Source organism: Lagopus muta, chromosome 1 (assembly GCF_023343835.1).
Source record: "Lagopus muta isolate bLagMut1 chromosome 1, bLagMut1 primary, whole genome shotgun sequence".
Lineage (NCBI taxonomy): Eukaryota > Metazoa > Chordata > Aves > Galliformes > Phasianidae > Lagopus > Lagopus muta.
This window is the reverse complement of record NC_064433.1, coordinates 76,491,333-76,513,222: the sequence shown is the minus strand read 5'-3', so window position 1 is coordinate 76,513,222 and position 21,890 is coordinate 76,491,333. Positions and strand designations below refer to the sequence as shown.

The 21,890-nt window shown below is 37.8% G+C and overlaps 1 protein-coding gene across 1 annotated transcript in view; it reads left to right on the top strand.

The window, feature by feature from the left end:
- The first annotated feature begins 4,833 nt into the window (after positions 1-4,833).
- The window catches only part of LOC125697078 (ovostatin-like), a 34,081-nt gene continuing 17,024 nt past the window's right edge, over positions 4,834-21,890 (top strand). The window contains 20 exon segments of the mRNA XM_048953713.1: positions 4,834-4,955; positions 5,456-5,639; positions 6,005-6,161; positions 6,997-7,049; positions 7,388-7,408; positions 8,371-8,539; positions 9,077-9,161; positions 9,728-9,839; positions 10,789-10,903; positions 11,117-11,226; positions 13,008-13,166; positions 13,585-13,812; positions 14,316-14,373; positions 14,878-15,023; positions 16,687-16,836; positions 18,281-18,451; positions 18,822-18,954; positions 19,576-19,672; positions 20,155-20,383; positions 21,711-21,834. Of these exon segments, the coding sequence (XP_048809670.1) occupies positions 4,834-4,955; positions 5,456-5,639; positions 6,005-6,161; positions 6,997-7,049; positions 7,388-7,408; positions 8,371-8,539; positions 9,077-9,161; positions 9,728-9,839; positions 10,789-10,903; positions 11,117-11,226; positions 13,008-13,166; positions 13,585-13,812; positions 14,316-14,373; positions 14,878-15,023; positions 16,687-16,836; positions 18,281-18,451; positions 18,822-18,954; positions 19,576-19,672; positions 20,155-20,383; positions 21,711-21,834 (2,623 nt within the window).

Genomic DNA, 21,890 nt, shown 5'->3' with positions numbered 1-21,890 from the left:
ATGTGTTTGGTGGTGTTTATCATGCTGAAGAGGGCTATTTTAGTTTCGTGTATTCTGCTAGCCAGGAGAGTGAAATATATGAAAAAATCACATGCAACTTGTGTCAGCTTTTTTGTAAACAAGGTCTCTCAGTACCAGCCATGAGCTGAATGCTAGCATGGGAGTTTTAGAGAAGAGGTGCACAGTCAACTCATTGTCTCACTAGAGAATAGGGATTAACTAGCTGTGGTTTTGGAATTACATGTCAAAAAATTCCCATATTTATATATGTCATTAAGTATTTTCTTTCCTTCTCCCTCTAATAGAATCTTTGTTCACATTTATATTAGGGATGAACTTACTATGTACCAGGTATTTTATGAGGGACGTATTCAGTTGTTTTATTAGTAATGTCTCTACATCTGAACCCAACTATTGCTGATGATGCCTGTTAAGTTCAAGCAGAAGGTGTTAAATAACTCTTGGTCCTGTACATATGAGGAGAGCAGTGAAACAGCAAAGTCATCCCTAATCAAGCGCTGGCTAACATGGTAGCCTGACTGTACTACGGTGTGTATAGCTTAGCCCAAGTTCTTTCAGGTAAACTGTGTGTATGTAGGAAACAATTTCTTTTTTAAACCTGTGTTCACCCCCATGCTTATGCAGCTGTAGTGTCAATAATCAGCATCTAACTCTACCCAACTTTGACAGGCATGTTTACCAGGACTGCAAGGACATAGCAAGGACAAGCAAGTAAGACTGTTGTCTTACTACTTCAGCTCATACACAGCTATTTCTGCTCAGACCTAGACTTTATTACACAAAGGGATATGAAAATATTGAACTCACCAGCACTCATGTGAGTTACAGCTGTGACAGACTCCTTGCAGCTGTTTGACTATCACATACCACTGCCTCCACTGCCTCCTCTAAGAGTGTAAATGCAGACCACTGAAACAAACTGTTACAGCCTTTCCTTCACTGCATTTTGTTGAAGTAAACTCTATCACATATCACTGTCAACTCTTACTCTTCGTCCAAGGATTCATATATTTTTGTTAATGAGCTCACCACCCCATTAACTAGCTTTGCTGATGAGAACTTTCCCAGACCAAACATCACTTAGAACAATGAAAGAAATACTCTATACTTGACTGGAGAGATTATTGGTCAAACAAGACTTTACCTGCAGTTAGAATATTTCAGCATTGTTCCCCAGCCACCTGGGCCAAACCAAGCATTTCGACCTTTACTCTCTTAATCAAATCGTTACGATCTAATCTGCTTGGAAAAAGTTTTATAGGAAGCAGTCATAGACACATATCAGTGCTTTGCAATTTATTTTCACAGCTCCAACAACTAAGTTTCTCTGTGCTGATCCTCCTTTGAATGCTTCAGTGAAAAAAGAAAGGAAAGAAGAAAGAAAGAAAGAAAGAAAGAAAGAAAGAAAGAAAGAAAGAAAGAAAGAAAGAAAGAAAGAAAGAAAGAAAGAAAGAAAGAAAGAAAGAAAGAAAGAAAGAAAGAAAGAAAGAAAGAAAAAGAAAGAAAGAAAGAAAGAAAGAAAGAAAGAAAGAAAGAAAGAAAGAAAGAAAGAAAGAAAGAAAGAAAGAAAGAAAGAAAGAAAGAAAGAAAGAAAGAAAGAAAGAAAGAAAGAAAGAAGGAAAGAAGGAAAGAAGGAAGGAAAGAAGGAAAGAAAGAGAAAGAAAGAGAGAAAGAAAGAGAAAGAAAGAAAGGAAGAAAGGAAGAAAGGAAGAAAGGAAGAAAGAAAGAAAGGAAGAAAGGAAGAAAGGAAGAAAGGAAGAAAGGAAGAAAGGAAGAAAGGAAGAAAGGAAGAAAGGAAGAAAGGAAGAAAGGAAGAAAGGAAGAAAGGAAGAAAGAAAGAAAGAAAGAAAGAAAGAAAGAAAGAAAGAAAGAAAGAAAGAAAGAAAGAAAGAAAGAAAGAAAGAAAGAAAGAAGGAAAGAAAGAAGGAAAGGAAGAAAGAAAGAAAGAAGGAAGGAAAGAAAGAAGGAAAGGAAGAAAGAAAAAAGAGAAGAGAACAATAACAACAGTAACAACAATAAAAACCCAACAACAACGCAGAGCTCCAGAGACTACTGGATTTTTCTAAAGTCGAATTGTTACTCTCACAGGAAAAAAAAAAAATAGGGCTCTTTACAGTAATAATAATGAATGAAAATTGAGGTCAGATCATTCCTTGACACAGAAGTCATTGTGACCAAACCTCCATGAAAAGAATTTTACAGTTCATAGAATCACAGAATGGTTGATGTTGAAAGAGACTTCTGGAAGGCATTTAGTCCAAGCCCCCTGCTCAAGCAGGGACAAGCAGTGCGGGTTGCCCAGGACCAGGTCGAGGTGACTTTAGAAATTCTCCACACAACTGCTCTGGGAATCATGTGCCAGTGCTCTGAATAGCTGAGTATTATTACCAGAGTTGAGTAGTATCACTATAGTATACAACATTAAGGCAGTTTTTATTAGCAAAGATAACTTTTTAGTGATAAAAAATATCCAGCACCTCAAATAATGCAACTTGCATATGTACAGGTGAGTCAAACAGAATGGATAGGGTTTGAAGAACAAATAGGTATAGTTAAAAAAAGATAACAAGAAAAAAGTGTGACAACAATGATTTTGTATGTATTTATCTTGAAAATTATCCTTTTGTTGTATCAAGTGGAATGTTGTTTGATTTATGTTAATGCTTATAACCAAGATGATGAGTTGACCTTTTGCTTTCTTGTGATGAAGTTTAATAGCTAGCATTTTCTCATTCAAGGTATTTGACTACGAGCATGTAAGTCCATAATACTGTTTTCTGGATAATTTCATAACTAGATTTCCCTTTTCTGTTATGGTTAGCGGAGAGTTTAAACTAGCATAGTGAATCCAACCTATATGTGGGCAAAAAAAAGTTCACTGTAACATAAAGTTACAACTTTCACAGCTACCCTGCCCATCTATACAATATTTGAACATCACCTAACTCATTTGTCACTTTATTTAGACTTGAAATTAGTTTCTGGAAACTTCTCTCTGCATAAACACCTGGACTGGAATGAGTAACAAATAGTAACAGAATAGGCCTGTTTGGGATGAGTATTTCATTATGTTGCAACACATCATTACCTGAGAAAGTCAGAAAGAGTAAGAATATGCAATATTTGTTAGCTACTTATTTTAAAATGTCAACATGAAGCCTTTGTCAGTGAATTTCTATTCTTGACAGATCGTGGTGTGGGTATCATGTGGTGGAGAAAACTGTTCAGAAGCTTGATTCTAAGTGAAGCTCCTGAACTGTTTGCATCTGATAGTGACAGGACAAGTAGGAATGGTTTTAAACTAAGAGTAGGGAGATTTAGGTTGGATGTTAAGATGAAATTTTCCACTCTGAGGGTAGTGAGACACTAGTACAAGTTGCCCAGAGAAGCTGTTGATGCCCCATTCCTGGAGATGTTCAAGGCCAAGTTGGATGGGGGCCTGGGCAATCTGATACAGTGGAAAGTGGGAAAAGAGGCAGAGAGGATGGAACTGAAAGGTTTTTCAGGTCCTTTCCAGCCCAAACTACTCTGTAGTTCTATGATTCTATGAACTGTTAAGAATGGTTGAGATCCTCTTCAATAAAAATGACAGGGAGCTGGGCTTTCATAGCAGAATGTCACTGTGTTGTCTGTGGTCTAAGCAACCACAAATGTGATAAGGAAATCTGGCTGACAACTGGCTACTCTGCCCTGTTTCATTTTCATATGATTTGATACTTCTTTAAAAATTTACAGGCATGAAGGAAGACATTTTCATAGTTGTCAGGGTGGCATATGTTACCATTCCCTGCATCATACTCCAGCAGTAAACAAGAAGAGTTAGTTGCACCTTTTTTTTTTCAGGAGAAAATTATACTTCTATGAAGATGCTCTGCCTTTGATATATAGACCTGGCTTCAGGTCTAAAAAATTAACCATGCTGCTAACATGCAATGAAGTTTGGCACTTCTGGAATCCTCTCTGCCTTTTGCTCACGTGCTTCCCCCGGACATTGGAAGAAATGAACAGAAGAAAGGTGGAAAGACTTTGTTGAGATAAAGACAGATTATTAAGAAAAGCAAAAATACCCACACAAAAGTGAAGAAAAAAAAGAGAAATTTATTCTTTAGTTCCTTTTGGCTATGTGCTCAACTTACTGTCTTTTGGATGGAGGAGGAGAGAGAGCAAATCTTGACACTGTGCAAGTATAAACTAGAACCCTGTGGAACTAAAATATTTGTGGATGGATTCATCAGCTGGCTATTTTCAAGCTGAAATAAACAACACTGCAAAGTGCTTAATGGTATCTTCAATATTCTAAATATTCTAAATCTCTTCAATATTCTAAATATGTACAAAGGAAGTGAAAAGAGAAACCACTACATTATTTAATCAGAATTAGGTGTCAAAGTATAGGAAGTCAGTTTATTTCACTCAGACTGTGAACCCAGGAGGTAAATTAACAAGAACAATGAGGTGAACTCTCAAAATATTAATGTAATTTGACAAATCACTTCTGTTTTAGGTCCCTTCATGCTTTTCTGTTCCAAATATCATCATAAGAGCAGAAGCCCCTCACCAGGAAAATATGACTGCTAAGGACATTCCAAGAACCACTGTAAAATCTTGCCATCTGAAGACAGTGAACTGGTTTAGGTTGCAGTGGAGTTAGGGGAGGTTCTTCAAGGAAAGACAGACAAGGATCTCCACCCCTTGCTGCAATTATAAATGCACTAGCGTTTAAAGAAAGAGTCAGGGAGGAGTTGAAGGGCCAACTCCTTTCCTCTGGAGCTCTCAGTGAGGAATGCTGCAAAGCTGTTAAACTAATAGGCAATGCATTGTTTCCTCTGAAGATAAATTCTCTCTTTCTTCTGTCTAACAGTAAGAAAAATGTGGTTGAAGTTTCTTCTGGCTATTCTTCTCCTGCATGCAACAGCTGGAAAGGAACCTGAGCCGTAAGAACTACTGTATTATTATTAGTAGTACTAAGAACTAGTGAGTTTTTGAAGACAAGTCTAGTTGATGCCATTACTTCTACTCTAAATATTAAATACTGTGAAACCTCATCTTTCATATTTGGACAATTAAGTTAAACTGGAATGTGAATGACAAGTGAATAGCTCTCGTTTAATACCAAGTAGACCTTTTGCCTATTGCAGAACTTTCATAGAAATGGATGTTCGTGTTCAGAAAGGACAGTAGCAGTAGTAGTAGCAATATAATTTTAGTAATAAGCTGAAGGGTAAGAGTGATGGGTGCTGGTAGAGTTGTGTGGGGAACCCAGGGCTGGGATTGTTGGATGCTGAAAAGGAGGAGTGACGGGCGTCAGGAAGAATGCCCAATATTTATTCCAAACCAATTAATGAGTGTTGAACAATACAAATATTTTGTTTTTTCCTGTTGAGGCTCCACTCTCCACAACAAGATTGATTACTGTGGTGTTTGTATCTTGCAGGCAATATGTCCTAATGGTGCCTGCTGTTCTCCAAAGTGACTCTCCAAGTCAGGTTTGCCTGCAGTTCTTCAACCTCAATCAAACAGTATCTGTCAGAGTCATCCTGGAGTATGGTACTGTTAACAGCACTATTTTTGAGAAAAACACAACAGCAAACAGTGGTCTACAGTGCTTGAACTTCACGGTAAATTAATTTGAATTCAAGTCCCAATGGAAAAGTCAAAGTTGTTGAAATAGCTAATGTAAGAAGTCTACAGGAAATATAAGGAAGAGCAAGAAAGATAGAACAAGGATTAGCAAAGAGAAACAAGCACAGGAAGGAAAAAAACACATTGAATTAAAAAGGAAGCAGAGGAGAGATGTGGTGACAAAAATGGAGAGATTTTTAATTGACAGAAGAAAAGAGAAAGATTCAAGAAAGATGTATCAAGTGATGGGAGTGAGTTAGATTTCTCTTTTTAGCTGTTCAGCCCATAGATAGAAGTGTTCCACAAAGTCTGGGGAAATTGACTTCAAGACTAACATCCTCCCCTTTTTCTGTTTCCTCAGATTCCTCCTGTCATTTCTGTCCCATTGGCTTTCATTTCCTTCACAGCCAAGGGCACAACTTTTGACCTGAAAGAGCGGCGGTCAGTGATGATTTGGAACATGGAGAGCTTTGTCTTTGTGCAGACAGACAAACCCATCTACAAACCAGGACAGAGTGGTGAATATTTATTTAGTTCATAGCACAACAACATTGTAGAAAACACTGACAGACTATTTCTTTCCAGAGGTCAGCCAAATAGCATAATAGACTGGATCAGCTATATTTTAATTATGGATGAGTATTACCTTAATAAATAGCATGAAGGAAAGAAATTGGTGCCACAAAGGTGTCCCACAAACATAGCCTGGTTATTTCTCAGATTATTTGGCTGGGAGGTGGGAAAATAGATTATATTAAATGCTGAAAACATAATGCTTTTTAAGGATATTTTTGAGGCATGTTTTTTTGTTTTTCATTACGAAGTAATTCATTGTTTTCCTTTTAGTTTTCTCTAGTGAAGTAAAAAAATCTGAAATCCTGCAGAAGAGATGAGAACAAAGTGCACTAACAAGAATTAGACTGCATTAGCAAAACAATGTCAGTTTATCTAGCCACCAGCATATTTGAGGCTGTCAAATATGCAAAGCAAAAAACTTCACTTTGAGGTGGTATACTAGAGAGAAATAAATTTGTCTACTTAATGCAGACAGACACTAAATTAATTATGCTTCTCACTTGAGAGTGTGTGATCTGCATAGCAGTGCAGCCATTCCTTTTCTCTGAGGTTAAGCAAATTTTCATGTGAAATTATGAGAATACAATGCTGGCAGAAGTGCATTCTGCAAAGTCTCTACAAAGTAGGATTCTTTTGCCTCCAGATGCATTTTATTATCTACATCCTGTGCAAGTTGGGTTGTTAGAAGAACAGATGAAACTAGAAGTGGTAACGAGTGCACTCATGCTCAGCTAAATAAACTGGTTAATTCTAATGCCTTGTTCTTTGTCTTTCCAGTGATGTTTCGTGTCGTTGCTCTGGATTTCAATTTTAAACCTGTTCAAGAGATGGTAGGTGATCTGAAATATCCCTCTGTATTTAAATGGGGAAATATAAGGGAAAATATGTACTATGAATGTTTGTCTTATCAGAGGCATTACTAATTCTATGTACTCAATGCTCCTGGATAGCACTAAATCCAGTATGATTGGAATCTGCCCCAGCATCTTCATTTCATCAGTTTTCTTTATGTAATCTTATTGAAGTTGAGCTACTATGTAAGCTGATTGTAATAAGAGATGACTATCACTGTTATTATTATTAGTTAGGTATTTCTCACAATCTTGGGGGGAATAATAATTTGTGTTTGTTCAGACATTAATCTCTTCTCCCACTTTTTTCCTTTCAGTACCCTTTGATTGCAATTCAGGTAAGAGATTTTTTCTCTTTGTTATATATCATGCTTATAAAGATAAAATCTAGAGCACATATGCTTACATTGGTGTGCACATGTTTATACACAGTCAAATCTTACTCCTAAGTACACTGGCAGAAATTAACAGAAACTGTAAATTTCCAGGATACTTTCAAACAAACTTTACTAACACAGAAAACGTATCTACTTTCATCTCAGCAGTCTTAAAAGTCAAACTGTTCTTGTGCCTGACTTTGATCCTACTCAACTCCCATCAGTTTGTTCAACTTGTCTGGAAGTAAATAATTCCATAACTCAAACCTCCTGAAAACTATGAACAAATATAGGCAGTGGTTAAAATTAGTAGCTATAGTGGTGCTGCCATGGCTTTTTGCAGTGGTTTCTAAATAGCAAGCATAGCCCACATCTAGACAATATTCCTGAAAGATTTTGTTATACCTAATCCTTTCGTCTACATTGAATCATAAATATCTGGATCTTCACAGGTTGTTTTTGTTTGTTTGTTTGTTTGTTTCAGTCCCTAGTTTAAAGAGTTCAAGGAAATGCTGTGAATGAATGTTCCTTAACCAGACTAGCATAAAATACACTTGAGGAAAATGACACCTCACTGGCATCTGAAAAAAAAAGCTAGGCTGCAGGGGAAGCATAAAGGATGGATTTTCTCTCCTTCAACATGAAGCCAGAAAATATATGCTTAAGAGTGGAGAAGAAAAGTATAGTGTAACTTTTTCTGATCATTGAAGCTAATAAATAGACAAAACAAAGGATAGTTTAATCTGAAATAAATAGATGAGAATCTAGCAACATTAATAATAAGTACAAGGTATTTGCATTAAATAACTTCCTCAGTTAGTAAAAGCAGCTTGGTCTATTTGCTTCATTTTTTCTGGTTTTGTTAGCTAATTGCAGAAGATTTCAAATGCAAACAAACTGTGGATTTGTATTTTTCCCCTCAGGATCCACAAAGCAACAGGATCTTTCAGTGGCAAAATGTGACATCAGAGATTAACATTGTCCAGATTGAATTCCCACTAGCTGAAGAGCCTATACTAGGAAACTACAAAATCATTGTAACAAAGAAATCAGGAGAGAAAACAAATCATTCATTCCTTGTGGAGGAATACGGTAAATGCTACCTTCTGGTTTTAAATCAGAGTAGAAAACATGAATAGAGATAAATCTTCATCAAGTAATCCTTTTGATTGGTAACACTTTAAACAGCTCTCTAGCAAATACAACACCATATAGATGTCATTAAAAACTGGAGAGAAAAAGAAGAAAAAAGACAGAGAAAAAAGATTAACCATTTTGCACAGATTCAGCTGGGAAAAGAATCTGCATAACAGATCAATGACCTGATGGAAAAATCCACTGTGACGATGTAACCTTCTTGCAGCCTGGTCCATCGGCTTTCCTGGCCAAAGCTGGGCAGTGCTTCTAGACATCACAGAATTCATCATTCATAAGTTTTGACTTTTCTTCACAGCTTTCAAAAAACAGCTACATTAGTCTTCACATGTCATATCGCTTCTGAGGCATATTGACACCCCAGTTTTGAGCTGGTATTCCATCTCTGACTGATGATATAACCTCATTCTCTATTTTATCTCAACCTGCAAGTTGACAATAATGCCAATGTTGGTTTGTTGTTGTTTGTTGTAGTGTTGCCAAAATTTGATGTTACATTCACTGCACCAGAAAGTCTTACAGTCATGGATTCGGAATTGACAGTGAAAATCTGCGCAGTGTAAGTACCAAGTGCAGGATATAGCTGGTTTCCTAGGCTGTGAGTGTGCACTGCTGGCTCATGTGCAGCTTGCCATTCACCCATACTCCTAAGTCCTTTTCAGCAGTGTTGTTCTCCATTCTTTCATCCCCCAGCTTGTACTGATAGTGGGGATTGCCATGACCCAGGTACAAGATCTCATAATTTATTATAGAAGGCTGAAGTCTTGAACCACTTGCAGTTACGAGAAGTTTCATTTTGATCTCAGTAAGTCTAGGACTTCACTCTAAGATAAACAGTGGAGAAAACAGTCATAATTTAGTAGTCATTTTTGACGACCAATCTTACAGATGTATTTATTTTGACATTTATGGCATAGCTTTGGTTTGTGAGTGAAGTAAAACTTATCAGTTTTTCAACTTCACATTTGTATTATCCTTCTGGAAGGAGAATTAGGAAAATGCCTGTGAAATTACTCCAGTCCCTGGCTTGCCAGGTCACTGGTCATCCTGGGTCTATTCCTGAACAGGTTAATTTAAGTCAGTTTTTCAAGCATCATCTCATAGACCTATTTCTTCTTCTCCCAGGTACACCTACGGCCAGCCTGTTGAGGGGAAAGTCCAGCTCAGTGTGTGCAGGGATTTTGATTCATATGGGAAGTGCAAGAAAAGCCCAGTTTGTCAATCATTTACCAAAGATGTATGATGCATAATTATTGTTCTTTATGCTTGCTCTCTCCTCAGTGCTACTGTATCTCTTCCTTTGCTGGCTGCACTTTTTTTTTTCCTTCATTGTTGCTTTACTTTACTCTATTCATCTATTTGCTTCCAGGAACTCAGAGCATTTAATTATCTTCTTGGTTTTAGGCCTGATGAAGTACAGACACGTTCTTTCTCAGTTGCCCACCTGAAATGTGCATAATGATCCTGTCCTGTATAATAATTTTGAAAGTAATGAGAGAATACTCCCTTTTGAAAGCTTTGGAAAATTTTCCTCTTGACAGCAGAGAACTGATAAAATTCAGTAAACAATTTTTGCCCATTTTCACTCTGCTGTGGAAGTCCTGTCATTTATCATGTAGAATAAGTGATCTGTGGATGTGGGAAGCATACAGACCCAAGAACTTTACTTTCATTTGTCTCACTGATTAAATATCATTGTAAGCAGAGATGATCTGTGTTCATTCAATACTATGCAACACTGTGTTTCTAAGACAGTGTACTAAGAAATTAAAAAGTAATGGAAAGAAAAGAGAACATGCAATGTGCTCACAATTGATTCTGGATGCATCAGTATTCTCCCAGACTCCCCAGAGTCAAGAGCTGCCTGACAGGGAGAGTAAGATAGAACAACTATTTGCAAGAGTTTCTTGGTCTCCTCTCCTGTCAAAACTGATGGGAGTGTCATTCATCTCCCACTGTTTCCAGGCAATGCTGGACACTTCATAAGACAGAAAAAATGGGAGTTTGATGGACTTATGAATGCAGCATGCTGTCCTGGATCATAGGTGTAAGGCAATGTCACAAGAAGCATCTGCACAAGACTTCAGTAATGGTTAAAGACATCAGTAAATAAAGGTCTTGTATATTACCAATATCTTTTGTAAGCTGTGATTCTTGTAACGGGATTAGTTTTCTTCACTTTCCAGCTGGATACAGATGGCTGCCTCTCCCAGGTTCTCAGCTCCAAGGTTTTTGAACTAAATCGCATTGGTTACAAGAGGAATCTTGATGTGAAAGCCACTGTCACAGAGAAAGGAACAGGTAATCCCTTCTACACAATCAGTAACAACAATAGTGGTATGATCAAAAAAGAAAGGAAGGAGTATTCAACTCTTGTTTTCTGAGCACAAAGATATATTTTTGAAGAAGAATGTCCATTTTTATAAGCATATTTCCATGCAAATGTTAAGTCTGATGAAGATACAAGATGCAAGACAAAGTGTATTTTCCTTTTACTCTGGGCATGTCTTACAGGTCTGCAACTTACAGCTACTCAGTCTATTTCCATAACTCAAGTGATGAGCAGTTTACAGTTTGAGAATGTGGATCATCACTACAGAAGAGGAATTCCTTATTTTGGACAGGTAAATGAGAGCATGAAGAGATTGTACTGAAGATGACTGAGAGTAAATAACAAGATAACAGTGATGGGAAAGATTGGGAAATTATTTTGGGGAACTGTTTTCTCCATAGGCTTCTTTCTTTACATATACAATGCCCTATCAGTACTTCTGAATACAGATGAGTATAAGATTGTCTGGGTTTGTGTCTGCCAGAAATACTTTGGATCAAAACGATCCATTAATCAGCATATTTCTAACTTGTATTTTCAACTTGATGTAAATCACTGCTTCTCTCTTCAGAAGCGACAAATAAAAATGGCAAAAAAAAAAAAAAAAAAAAAAAAAGGAGTAAAAATACTGGGATATGGTGGAAGACAGAGTGAAAGAAATTTTACTTAAGAAAAAAAAGAAAGGTATTAACAACAGTTTCTGCTTCTAAAAGCCTTTTCATTATTTTATGTTTAATGACAAATCCCACATCACTCTCAGTGATTGAAAGGGTAGATATAAATCTGTCTTTCTTCCACTTACATCCAGTTCAGATTTTTTATTTTCAATGAGGAAAGGCTTAGGGGTCATTTTATCAGTGGCACTGAAGGGAAGGAAGTGATTGTTCTTTAAGGAATTTTTCTCCTCTGGTAGATGTTCATATGACTTTCTCATTTGTTCTCCACTCCCACCCCATTCTTCTGAGTGCTGTGCATCTCCCTTACAATTACTTACCAGAGGAGAGTGGTTCAACACGCTCCCTGGTGCGATGTGCCACAATCAATTCATGAAATACACACATTTCCCCACATGCTAAATGTTGAATGTAGAAAGACATATGGTAGGAGGCTGGGATGCCTCCATCTCAGAGACAAAATTCTTTTCAATTACAATCATTTGGCATTTTCTTTGCTTCTGTGGAAGAAAAAAAAAAAAAAAAGAAACAAAAAATGTAGAACTTAAGATCAATGCAGCTGCCATAAAAAAACTTTCTCAAAATGCATCCCTTCCTGATCCTGTACTTGTTTCATCTCATGCCATTTGCAATTCTCACCCAGCACTAGGAAATATCTTTTTTTCTATGTTATACGCCTTCACTTTTGTTGCATTCAGTTCACTGAAGTCAACGTTTATCTAAATGACTTTTAGTTCGCTATTTGCATGTATACTTCAGAGCTAATTTCGCTCCATATCTGGACAGTAAGGGTGGTCAGTGTATTTAATATATCGTTACTCCTTCTGCTCTTTTTTGTTGTTGTTGTTGCTTGTTTGCTTTTAATACAAATGAATGCTCATTTCAAGCAACCTAAAATTTATTGAATTGTTTCTGACACCTCTTATTTCTTTTTTTAATACTTTGTTTAATATGTTTAATAATTTCTTTGTTTAATAAATAGAACAGATAGTGGAGAAAAAATGAGAAAAATGTTCAGATCAAAGATATGAAGAAAAAGTCTTCAGACTTGGAAAGTAACAGCATCAGAGACTAAGAAAGGAAAAAACAGAGAAAAGTAATTGTATATTTAAACTGGAAATGTATAGTCAGGAAGGAGTGATGTTTAAAGAGATAACACTTAAGAAATTCTTGCTTCTCATTCAGTGATGCAACAGCTGCTGAGGATGCATTTTTTTTGCATGCATTAGGTAGCAGCCTAGCAGCCAGGCAGTGAAGATGAACATTTTTCTAAAGTATTAATTGGAAGGGAGGAGAAAAAGCTATTCTGTTCTGTGGAGAAAGAATGGCTGTAAGTTATGCATATCTATTCATAGATATATAACAATATAAACATATTTGTCGTTTTCTTCTCCTATAGATCAAGCTGGTAGACAAAGACAACTCTCCTATTTCCAATAAAGTTATCCAGCTATTTGTTAATAACAAGAATACAAACAACTTCACCACTGATGTTAATGGTATTGCTTCGTTTAGCATTGACACATCCAAAATGTTTGATCCTGAGCTTAGTCTGAAAGTGAGTACAGAACAAGATGGGAGGGGAGGGAAGGAGAGGGATAGGATGGCAGACAGGGAGAGGGAGGTGGAAACGGAGACAGAGAAAACTGATCTTAAACTGAACTCCAAAAGATGGGATGAGGTTTGAATTCTGGTAATAAAATGTGATTTGTCTTACTTCATGTTCTAGAGTTCTCAAAAAAAAAAAAAAAAAAAAAGGCCATAAAAGAAGTGAGGAAAGTACCTGAGTTGTTGCAATGCAATGTCTTGCTGCAAAGCTGCAAGATCATTGTGCTACTTCTTCCTTACCTGTTTGGGTTTACATGTGATTCTTAAATTTGTGGATTCTGTGAAATAATCTTTCTGATGCACGTGACAACAATTTCCCTAGTGAGCTGTTTGTTTTCCTTTTCTTCCCTTCTACCTCTCCTAATCAGGCAATATACAAAACCAGTGACCAGTGCCATTCTGAAGGCTGGATAGAGCCTTCCTACCCAGATGCATCTCTCTCTGTCCAGCGCTTGTACTCCTGGACTAGCAGTTTTGTGAGGATTGATCCACTGTGGAAAGACATGAGCTGTGGGCAGAAGAGGGTGATCACTGTGTACTATATCTTGAACACAGAAGGATATGAGAATACCAGTATGGTGAACTTCTACTATGTGGTGAGTATAGGTTTATTGCAGTTCCACTGAAAGGGCTTTACCAGGAATTTATCTGGCAGTCTACCTACAGCAGTAGTGAGCTCTTTTGGTTTCTGGAAGCCACTTCAATGACCAGTAACCTAAGATCAGAAACAGTACCAAGCTGACTTAGAAAAACTACTTAATCGGGCAAAATAATCTAGATATCTGGCCAGGTTACTTAATGTTATAGCAAGTAGCCACCTTTAACCATTTTTATACTGTCTTAGGCCATGGTTCATTTCCCTTCTGTCCAATAAACTCTTTTTCCTTGCCCTAGTCCCTTCCATCATTTTTTCTTCTGCTTTCTGGCCAGTGGCAGCAGCAGTGGCAGCATCTAGCATGCCTTATGGCTGATATTTAAACATTTGAAGCCATGCCAATGTGCATGTATCAATTGTCATGTTGATGCATGTTGAATTTGATTGTCACTTTCTTCTTCCAACCTTTAATAATCCATAAATGTATTGCTATTTTCTTTACAGGGCATGGCAAAAGGCAAGATTGTCCTCACAGGGGAAATTGAAGTTAACATCCAGGCTGGTAAGTTAAGTTGTCATCATCACGTTTCTGCATTTAAGAAATAAATGGGTAAACTGGAGAACTGGGGAACAAGACAACATTTTTTGGATGTGCACAGCAGCTATGGAATGGCTGTATCCCTTTTCACCAATGCATGTGTGCATGATTCTATCACTACCACTAAGAGCAAAATAAAATCAGGTGTAGTTCAGAAACCAGTGTCAGGTGAGTCAAGATGCAGTGTCATGTAAAGATCTTCCCAAAGGATTAGGGAGGGAATGCAGTGTCTGGTCTGGGGGGCTGTCTGGCCACATGTTCAAACTCACAGTAAATCTGAAGGCATCTGGATCTAAACTGTGACATGTCACCTCCTGGCCAGTGTCCGTTACTCCAGGATTTTTCAGTTTATAGTCCAACTGCAGACTGTTCCATGGACTGGTACAGATGCATGTCTGTCTATATGGTAGCTACAAGAGCAGACCTTCATGTTTGTCTCTGTATTAGTCTCTTCTTCTCAAATAACAGATCGAAACGGCACTTTCATGATTCCACTTGTGGTCAGTGAGAAAATGGCTCCAGCCCTTCGGTTGCTTGTATATACGTTACACCCTGCCAAGGAGCTGGTAGCAGACAGTGTCCGACTTCCAATCGAGAAGTGCTTCAAAAACAAGGTGAGAAGTGCTAAGAATTTGGCTGTTGCCAAATAAATACAAATCCTTTGTGCACACATTTATTTCTTCTTCATTCTTCTTTTTTTCTCTTTGGCCTTGTATCTTTTCTTTACCTCCACCTATCCTCATTGCCAAAAGGTAAATCCTCTAAAATTAAAATCTACTTTTCTGAAAACACACTACTCTCAAATTCTACCAGCTTCTCTAAAACCATACTAGTGTCCTATATAGTTTGGAGTGCCTGTTTTTTAACCATAAAAATGTGTTTTAGTCTTACTCCACTTTACAGTGTAATCTAATTTTTTACACTTTTTGTGATGAATAAAAATGCAGTTCATGCTTACCACAATTAAATACACAGGTTGCTCCAAAAGTAATGTCTCCTATTTATTTCTATGGAAACTACAACAGATTCAAAGAGCACAATAACATGGTCTGACATAACAATAATATTCTCAGCTACAAAATATAGTCACCACCACTAGTTATGCATTTTCACCAACAAAGAACAAAATCCTGCATGCCACACTCATTAAAATATGCACGGTCATCTGGAACATGGTTTGTCTTTCATGTCATTTCAGCTACTGCTGAAATGCACCACCCACTGCTTCACTGTGCTAACAACCAATCTTCAGTCTCCATAAACATTCAAGTAAGTATTGATGAATGTCAGTGGGTGCAATTATTTCACCTGGAGGAATTCAGTGATTCACAATTGCTTCATATGCACTTCCACATCAAATGCCACTTTGTTGGACTGCCACTCCACTGCCATCTGTCACATGGCAACAGAATGTAACAAGATACTGGTGGGAACATTCAGCCTCTACTGCCATACCACCTACATCTGCTTCTGAGGTTGTGAGTCAACATAATAAAATAAGAGACATTACTTTCAGGGCAGCCCTCATACATACAGGAGAAAAAGTTTTTTGGTTTTTTTTTTTTTTTTTTTTTTTTAAATCTTAGGATTTAACTTCTTTTATTTCCTTTTTTTTTTTTTTTTTTTTTTTTTTTTTTTTTTTTTTTTTTTCCCTCCTTTTAGCAAAACCTGGACACTGATTTGTAATTTTGAATTGAGATTTCAATTTTAAGGTTTTTCTTATCTTTTGTTCTTGAAAGCTAAAAGATATTCAAACATGAAACAAACGATCAAGAAGATAAAACAAGTGGGTCTAAGCAAAAGTTTTCATTTATCTCTTGTGATCTCCAACTACTACTTTTTCCCTCTTATCTAATGCAAGTATCAAGTTCTTTTTTTTGCTTTGAAAAAATTCAAAACAGAATTATTTGAACTGTAATTTTTAAGGCAGTACAAACTTGTAGTAAAAATATGATTTGCTCATTGTAGTTCTTATCACATGCAGTCAAGCGTTATAATAAGATTTTGTTTGACATAAGCAGCAGCAGAATCACATTTTATTTTAAATAACTTCAGGTAGGCCTCATTTAAGTTACCACAACGTAGGAATCCAAGCGTGCTTATTGCCTAAGCCTCCATTATAGCTGAGGCTTGGTTAACAGAAGCAGTAGAGACCAACACCCTCTAGTAAGACCCACAGTGTTTCAACAGAAGAACCTTACATTATTCTTCTCAACATCCAGAGAAGCCTTAAGCAGTAAGGATTAGCCACACCAACATGTGTTTGATAAATTTCAGGTCCAGTTGCAATTCTCTGAAAAGCAGATGCTCACCACTTCCAATGTCAGTTTAGAGATTGAAGCTGCTGCTAATTCTTTCTGTGCTGTGAGGGCAGTGGATAAAAGCGTGCTGCTTCTGAAGACTGAGACAGAGTTGTCTGCAGAAACAGTAAGTTACCCAAACAAGTACATTTTCTCCTTCCTTGCAATATTGTTTTATTCTCTATTACAGTTTCTTCACTAGAGATTGTTAGCATGTATTGGACATCCCCCATTATTTACATGTGCTGGTCATAATAATATGTACATAATACGCAGACTTCATTTCTTAGCAGTCAGATGTCCTGTAAAGGACCTAGGATTTGATTTAAGCAGTGACTCTTGGACTTGCATAGTCATTTGGGAAGCTTCAGGAGACGATCACAAGTCAATAAGCACGCCACACAGAGACAGCTTTATCCTGGGTACTGTACCCTCTGAAAGATGCAGGGTAAGAAAAGACTTGAGAAAGAGTAAAATTCCGAATTGAAGGTGGAAGCCTCAGCTTACTTTGCAGGTAGCACTCCCATGATCCTTATGCTCTATAAGAATCACAGAATACCCACATTTGGAAGGGGCCTCTGTGAAGTTTATCCAGTCCAACACATTTCTCAAACAGGATCACCTACAGCTGGTTGCCTAGGACCACGTACAGATGACTTTTGAATGTTTCCAAGAAGAGAACTCCACAGCTTCTCTGGGCAACCTGTCCCAGTGCTCCATCACCAGCACACTTCAAAATAGCTTCCTGATGTAGAGAGGGAACAACTTGTATTCCAATTTGTGCCCATTGCTTCTTGTCATAGCAATAGGCACTGCTAAAAAGATCCTGTCTCTGTCCTCATTGCACCCTCATTTCAGGTAATTATTTACATTAATGTGATATCTCTGAGTCTATTCTTCCCTAGACTAAACACTCCTAGCTGTGAAATGCTCATCTTTGTGATAGTTTGTTGCAGTCTCTCCAGCAGCTCTTCCATCTCTCTTGTACTGAGGAGCCCACATTTAGTTCCAGCATACCAGGTGTGGCCTCTCCAGTGCTGAGTGGAGGGAAAGAGTCACCTCCCTCAACCTGCTGGATACTATCCTCCTAATGTTGCCCAGGAAACAATGGGAATTTGCACATTTGTTGACTCTTGTCTATCAGGACTCCAGATCCTTCTCTGAAAAGCTGCTTTCCAGCTGATTGACCCCATGCATATATTGATGCTTGGAATTATTCTTCCCCAGGGACAGGACTTCGCACTTCTCCTTTTTTCAGGTTCATTACTCTCCTGTAGCGCTGTTTCTCTGGCCTGCAGATATTCCTCTGGATGGCATCAAACTAGTGGAGGGCACACTCCCATCATCAGATTATTAATGAAGATATTAAACAGGGCTGGATCCAGTACTGACCTCTGGGGTACACATTAGTTACTGTTCTTTGTTCTCACCACCTTCTGGGCCTGGCTGTTGAAGAGTTTTCAGTTCAAGTAACAGAGCATGATTTCAAACAGGCAAGCATCTCAGCGCTGGTAATTGCCAGCACATGGCTATGTAATAAAAATCAATCTTTGTGTTTCCTTCCCTCACAGATATACAACTTGCATCCTATTCAAGACCTACAAGGCTATATATTCAATGGGTTCAATCTAGAAGATGATCCGCAAGACCCCTGCATCTCACCTGATAACATCTTTCACAAAGGCTTGTATTACAGACCTCTAACTTCTGGATTAGGCCCAGATGTATATCAGTTCCTCAGGGTAAATATCCTACACATAATTTAAATCTGTTGAAGTGAGTTTCTACTTTCCGTTGGATTTGATGATCTTTAGGGTCTTTTCCAACCTTGGCAATTCTATGATTCTATGATTCTACTTATGTAGTAGCTTTACAATTTTTGCAGTGCTCTTAGCAGAACTCATACGTGGAAAATTCTCTAAATTGACATCCATTCTCAATTGATTCTGATTCTGACTCTGTGATTTTCCATTGTGCCCAGAACTCCCAAAAGTCTGCATATACGTCTTTGGGCTTTTATGTGGTGGAAAGGTAGTAATGGAAAGAGGGAGGAATAAAATAAACCTCAGCTGCAGTATGGTTATAGCTGACACCAAAATGTATTTTTCACAGGATATGGGCATGAAATTTTTTACCAACTCAAAGATTCGTCAACCAGTTGTGTGTACTACTGGAACAGGAAGACCTCCATCATATTTCTTGAATGCAGGATTCACAGCTTCTACGCACCACGTCAAATTATCAGGTAGTATAGGGGATAGGTAAGCGATTTTATTTTTCTCTTTAAAAAATAGGATTTTTTTTTTTTTTTAACAGACGTGGACAGTCCTCACAAATCTCCTTTGTCAGTGTTCAGCATTCAGAACTGTTCTTTTGAATACTATGGCTCAGAATGAGATGGCTTTCTATAACAAGTACCCAAAAAACCCTTTCAGGCCTACACTTCTGATTCATATCCAGTTTAATACTGGGAAGCGTTGGCAACTGGGAGAGTGTCAAACAAAAGGGACACTGTTGACAGTGATTCCTTTCTTTCCAGAGGTTACTGAAGAGACAGTGCATCAGTGTGGCCATCACACAGATTTGAGAGCCAAGTGTTCTGAATTCTAGGTCTTATGCTCATGTTTGGAGACCAGGAGCAGATCAATAAATGCTTTCTTTTCTTAGTAATGTAAGGTTATACCAAATTCATGAACACATTAGTGACATTAATTAATACTTGGGTGGAAATACCGCTAGTTTCCAGTAGAAAGTGGGTGAACTCTAATTATTGTTTGTACTTGCTCATGCAAATCAAAGCTTGTCCTTTCTGGGAGTCTTTACCACATGAATGAGGACTAACTAAATTCCCACTATCTCTTAACAGCTGAAGTAGCTAGAGAAGAACATGTGAAGAGACACATCCTTGACACTGTTAGGGAATTCTTCCCTGAAACTTGGATTTGGGATATTGTCCTAATAAAGTGAGTACTGCTGCTTCTCTCTCTTTGCTGTACTTTAAAAGTTACTAAATGTCCATATATTCTCCTGCATTATTGTAACTTCTTGCCACCTCTTCTTACTATTTGACATTGAAGAACCATGTTTTTCAGTCTTCTTCTGACCATCCGCCCTCCCTACAATATTAACCAAAACATCTATTTCCACAATGTGTATACTATGAGTCATACTCCCTATGAAGAGAAACCTCTGTTTCTCAAAACATTGGTCTGCAAAGCAAGGAATCTGAGTTTTCTTTCCAAAGTCAGGGAAATGATGGGCAGAAGAACTTCCACACTGACTTCTCCAAGAAGACTTGGATGGTAAGTTCTGTGAGGGCTTGGATGTGGGATTTCTACAAACAGAACAGTGATAGCATTCATCCTGAAAACTTAGAGTTTCTACAGAAAAGTAAGTTATATGAAAATTCATCTGTCCAAACCCATTCTTTGTACATTCCCGCCAGCTCTACTGGAAAAGCTAGTGTCTCATACACCATCCCCGACACTGTCACTGAATGGAAGGCCAGTGCCTTCTGTGTGGAAGAATTGGCTGGATTTGGTTTATCTGTGCCTGCTACCCTGACAGCCTTCCAGCCTTTCTTTGTGGACTTCACCTTGCCATACTCCATCATTCATGGAGAAGATTTCCTGCTTAGAGCCAATGTCTTTAACTACCTCAATCACTGTATTAAGGTACGTACATCTGCCCACGCTTTTAATCCCTATCCCACCTCCAAGCATTCTGCAGGCTTTGTAATCTGGAAAAACAAGCAAACAGACAGACAAACAATCAAACAAAAAAAAGTATCAAAGTGATGGATGCAAATGACTGGATCTGCCCCTGCTTGATTGAGGCACTGCTCCTTCTATCTAATGATAGACTGAATTTGTCCTACACCACTACAAAACCGGAAGAGATCTATGTGAACTATGTCTAGGATGTTTGTACAAATACCTGTCTTCTGAGACCTAAGAAGAAAGGGAACAGTGCTTTGTGAAGTATCATTCACTTTTCAATGTTGTGTAAGCCATCACGTTTTATTGGGGTCCTTTTTTAAGGATATGTGGTGTTGTGAAGGAATGAAGTGCTTGTACCTCCCAAATAGAAGCGTATAGGAAGAGCAACAAGTGAAGGACAGAAAAAACTTTGTTCCCTGGGACAAAGGTTCTCTAAAGCAGGGAGTATCAAAGTCCCAGTACTTCACCCAAAAGAGTGTACGTGCAGCTGGAGAATACTGGTCTCAGACAGTGGTTGTCTGTGCTCTCAGTGCTCTGTACTTTCCAGGTAAAATGTCTCCAGACCACAGGTGTACTGTATCTCTACACTGAAGGAGCTTACACACACTTGAAGAAAGAAAAGCAGAGATCTTCTCTTTGATTTCTTGTTTATTATGCTGAATCCTAAAATGTGAGGCAAGCACAAATTCTAGACTTCTTTTGCTTAATTTATCTGCTGAAAATCAGCTCTCTGGTCTCAAAAGGAGACTGTCACGAAAGGATGAAAAATCAAGACACATCTTAGTCATTTTTTTGTTTCAAACTCTGTTAATAGTTTGACTAGGGAAGAAAAAAAAAAAAAAAAAAAAAAAAAAAAAAAAAAAAAAGCCTAGGGCTTTAAACAGCCTATTAAAAAAATTTATCAATTATTGAGGCTTTCATCTCTTCACCTTGTTCTTCAACAGCAACAAAAACATAACCAAACATTAAATTATATCTTCCTTTGCAAGTTAGTCAGCACCAGGTCAACTGGACATAGTTCCACATCCTGATCCAGAAACAGATATATGTATAGGGTATTTAATATCTCAGTGGAGAATGTCAAGAGGAGCAGAAGAGGACACTGCCAAAGTTGCATCTGATAGGTGATTCACCTGTATGCCATTATCCCAGGCTTTCAATCTGCTTTACACTGTTAATACTTGACATAAGTACAGTTGATCCACCCACTCTCAAACAATAAAGCACCATTTTTCTATGGTATAAAATCTTTATCACACCATATTCCTCTCTCTGTTCTCAGATTAATGTTTTGCTGTCAGAATCCCTTGATTATCAGGCAAAACTCATCTCCCCAAAGGATGATGGATGTGTATGTACCAAAAAAAGAAAGTCCTATGTCTGGAATATTTCCCCCACAGGAATTGGTAAGTGGCTTGGAATCTATCTGGTTTCCTAGGACTGTTACTAATCAGTTTATACC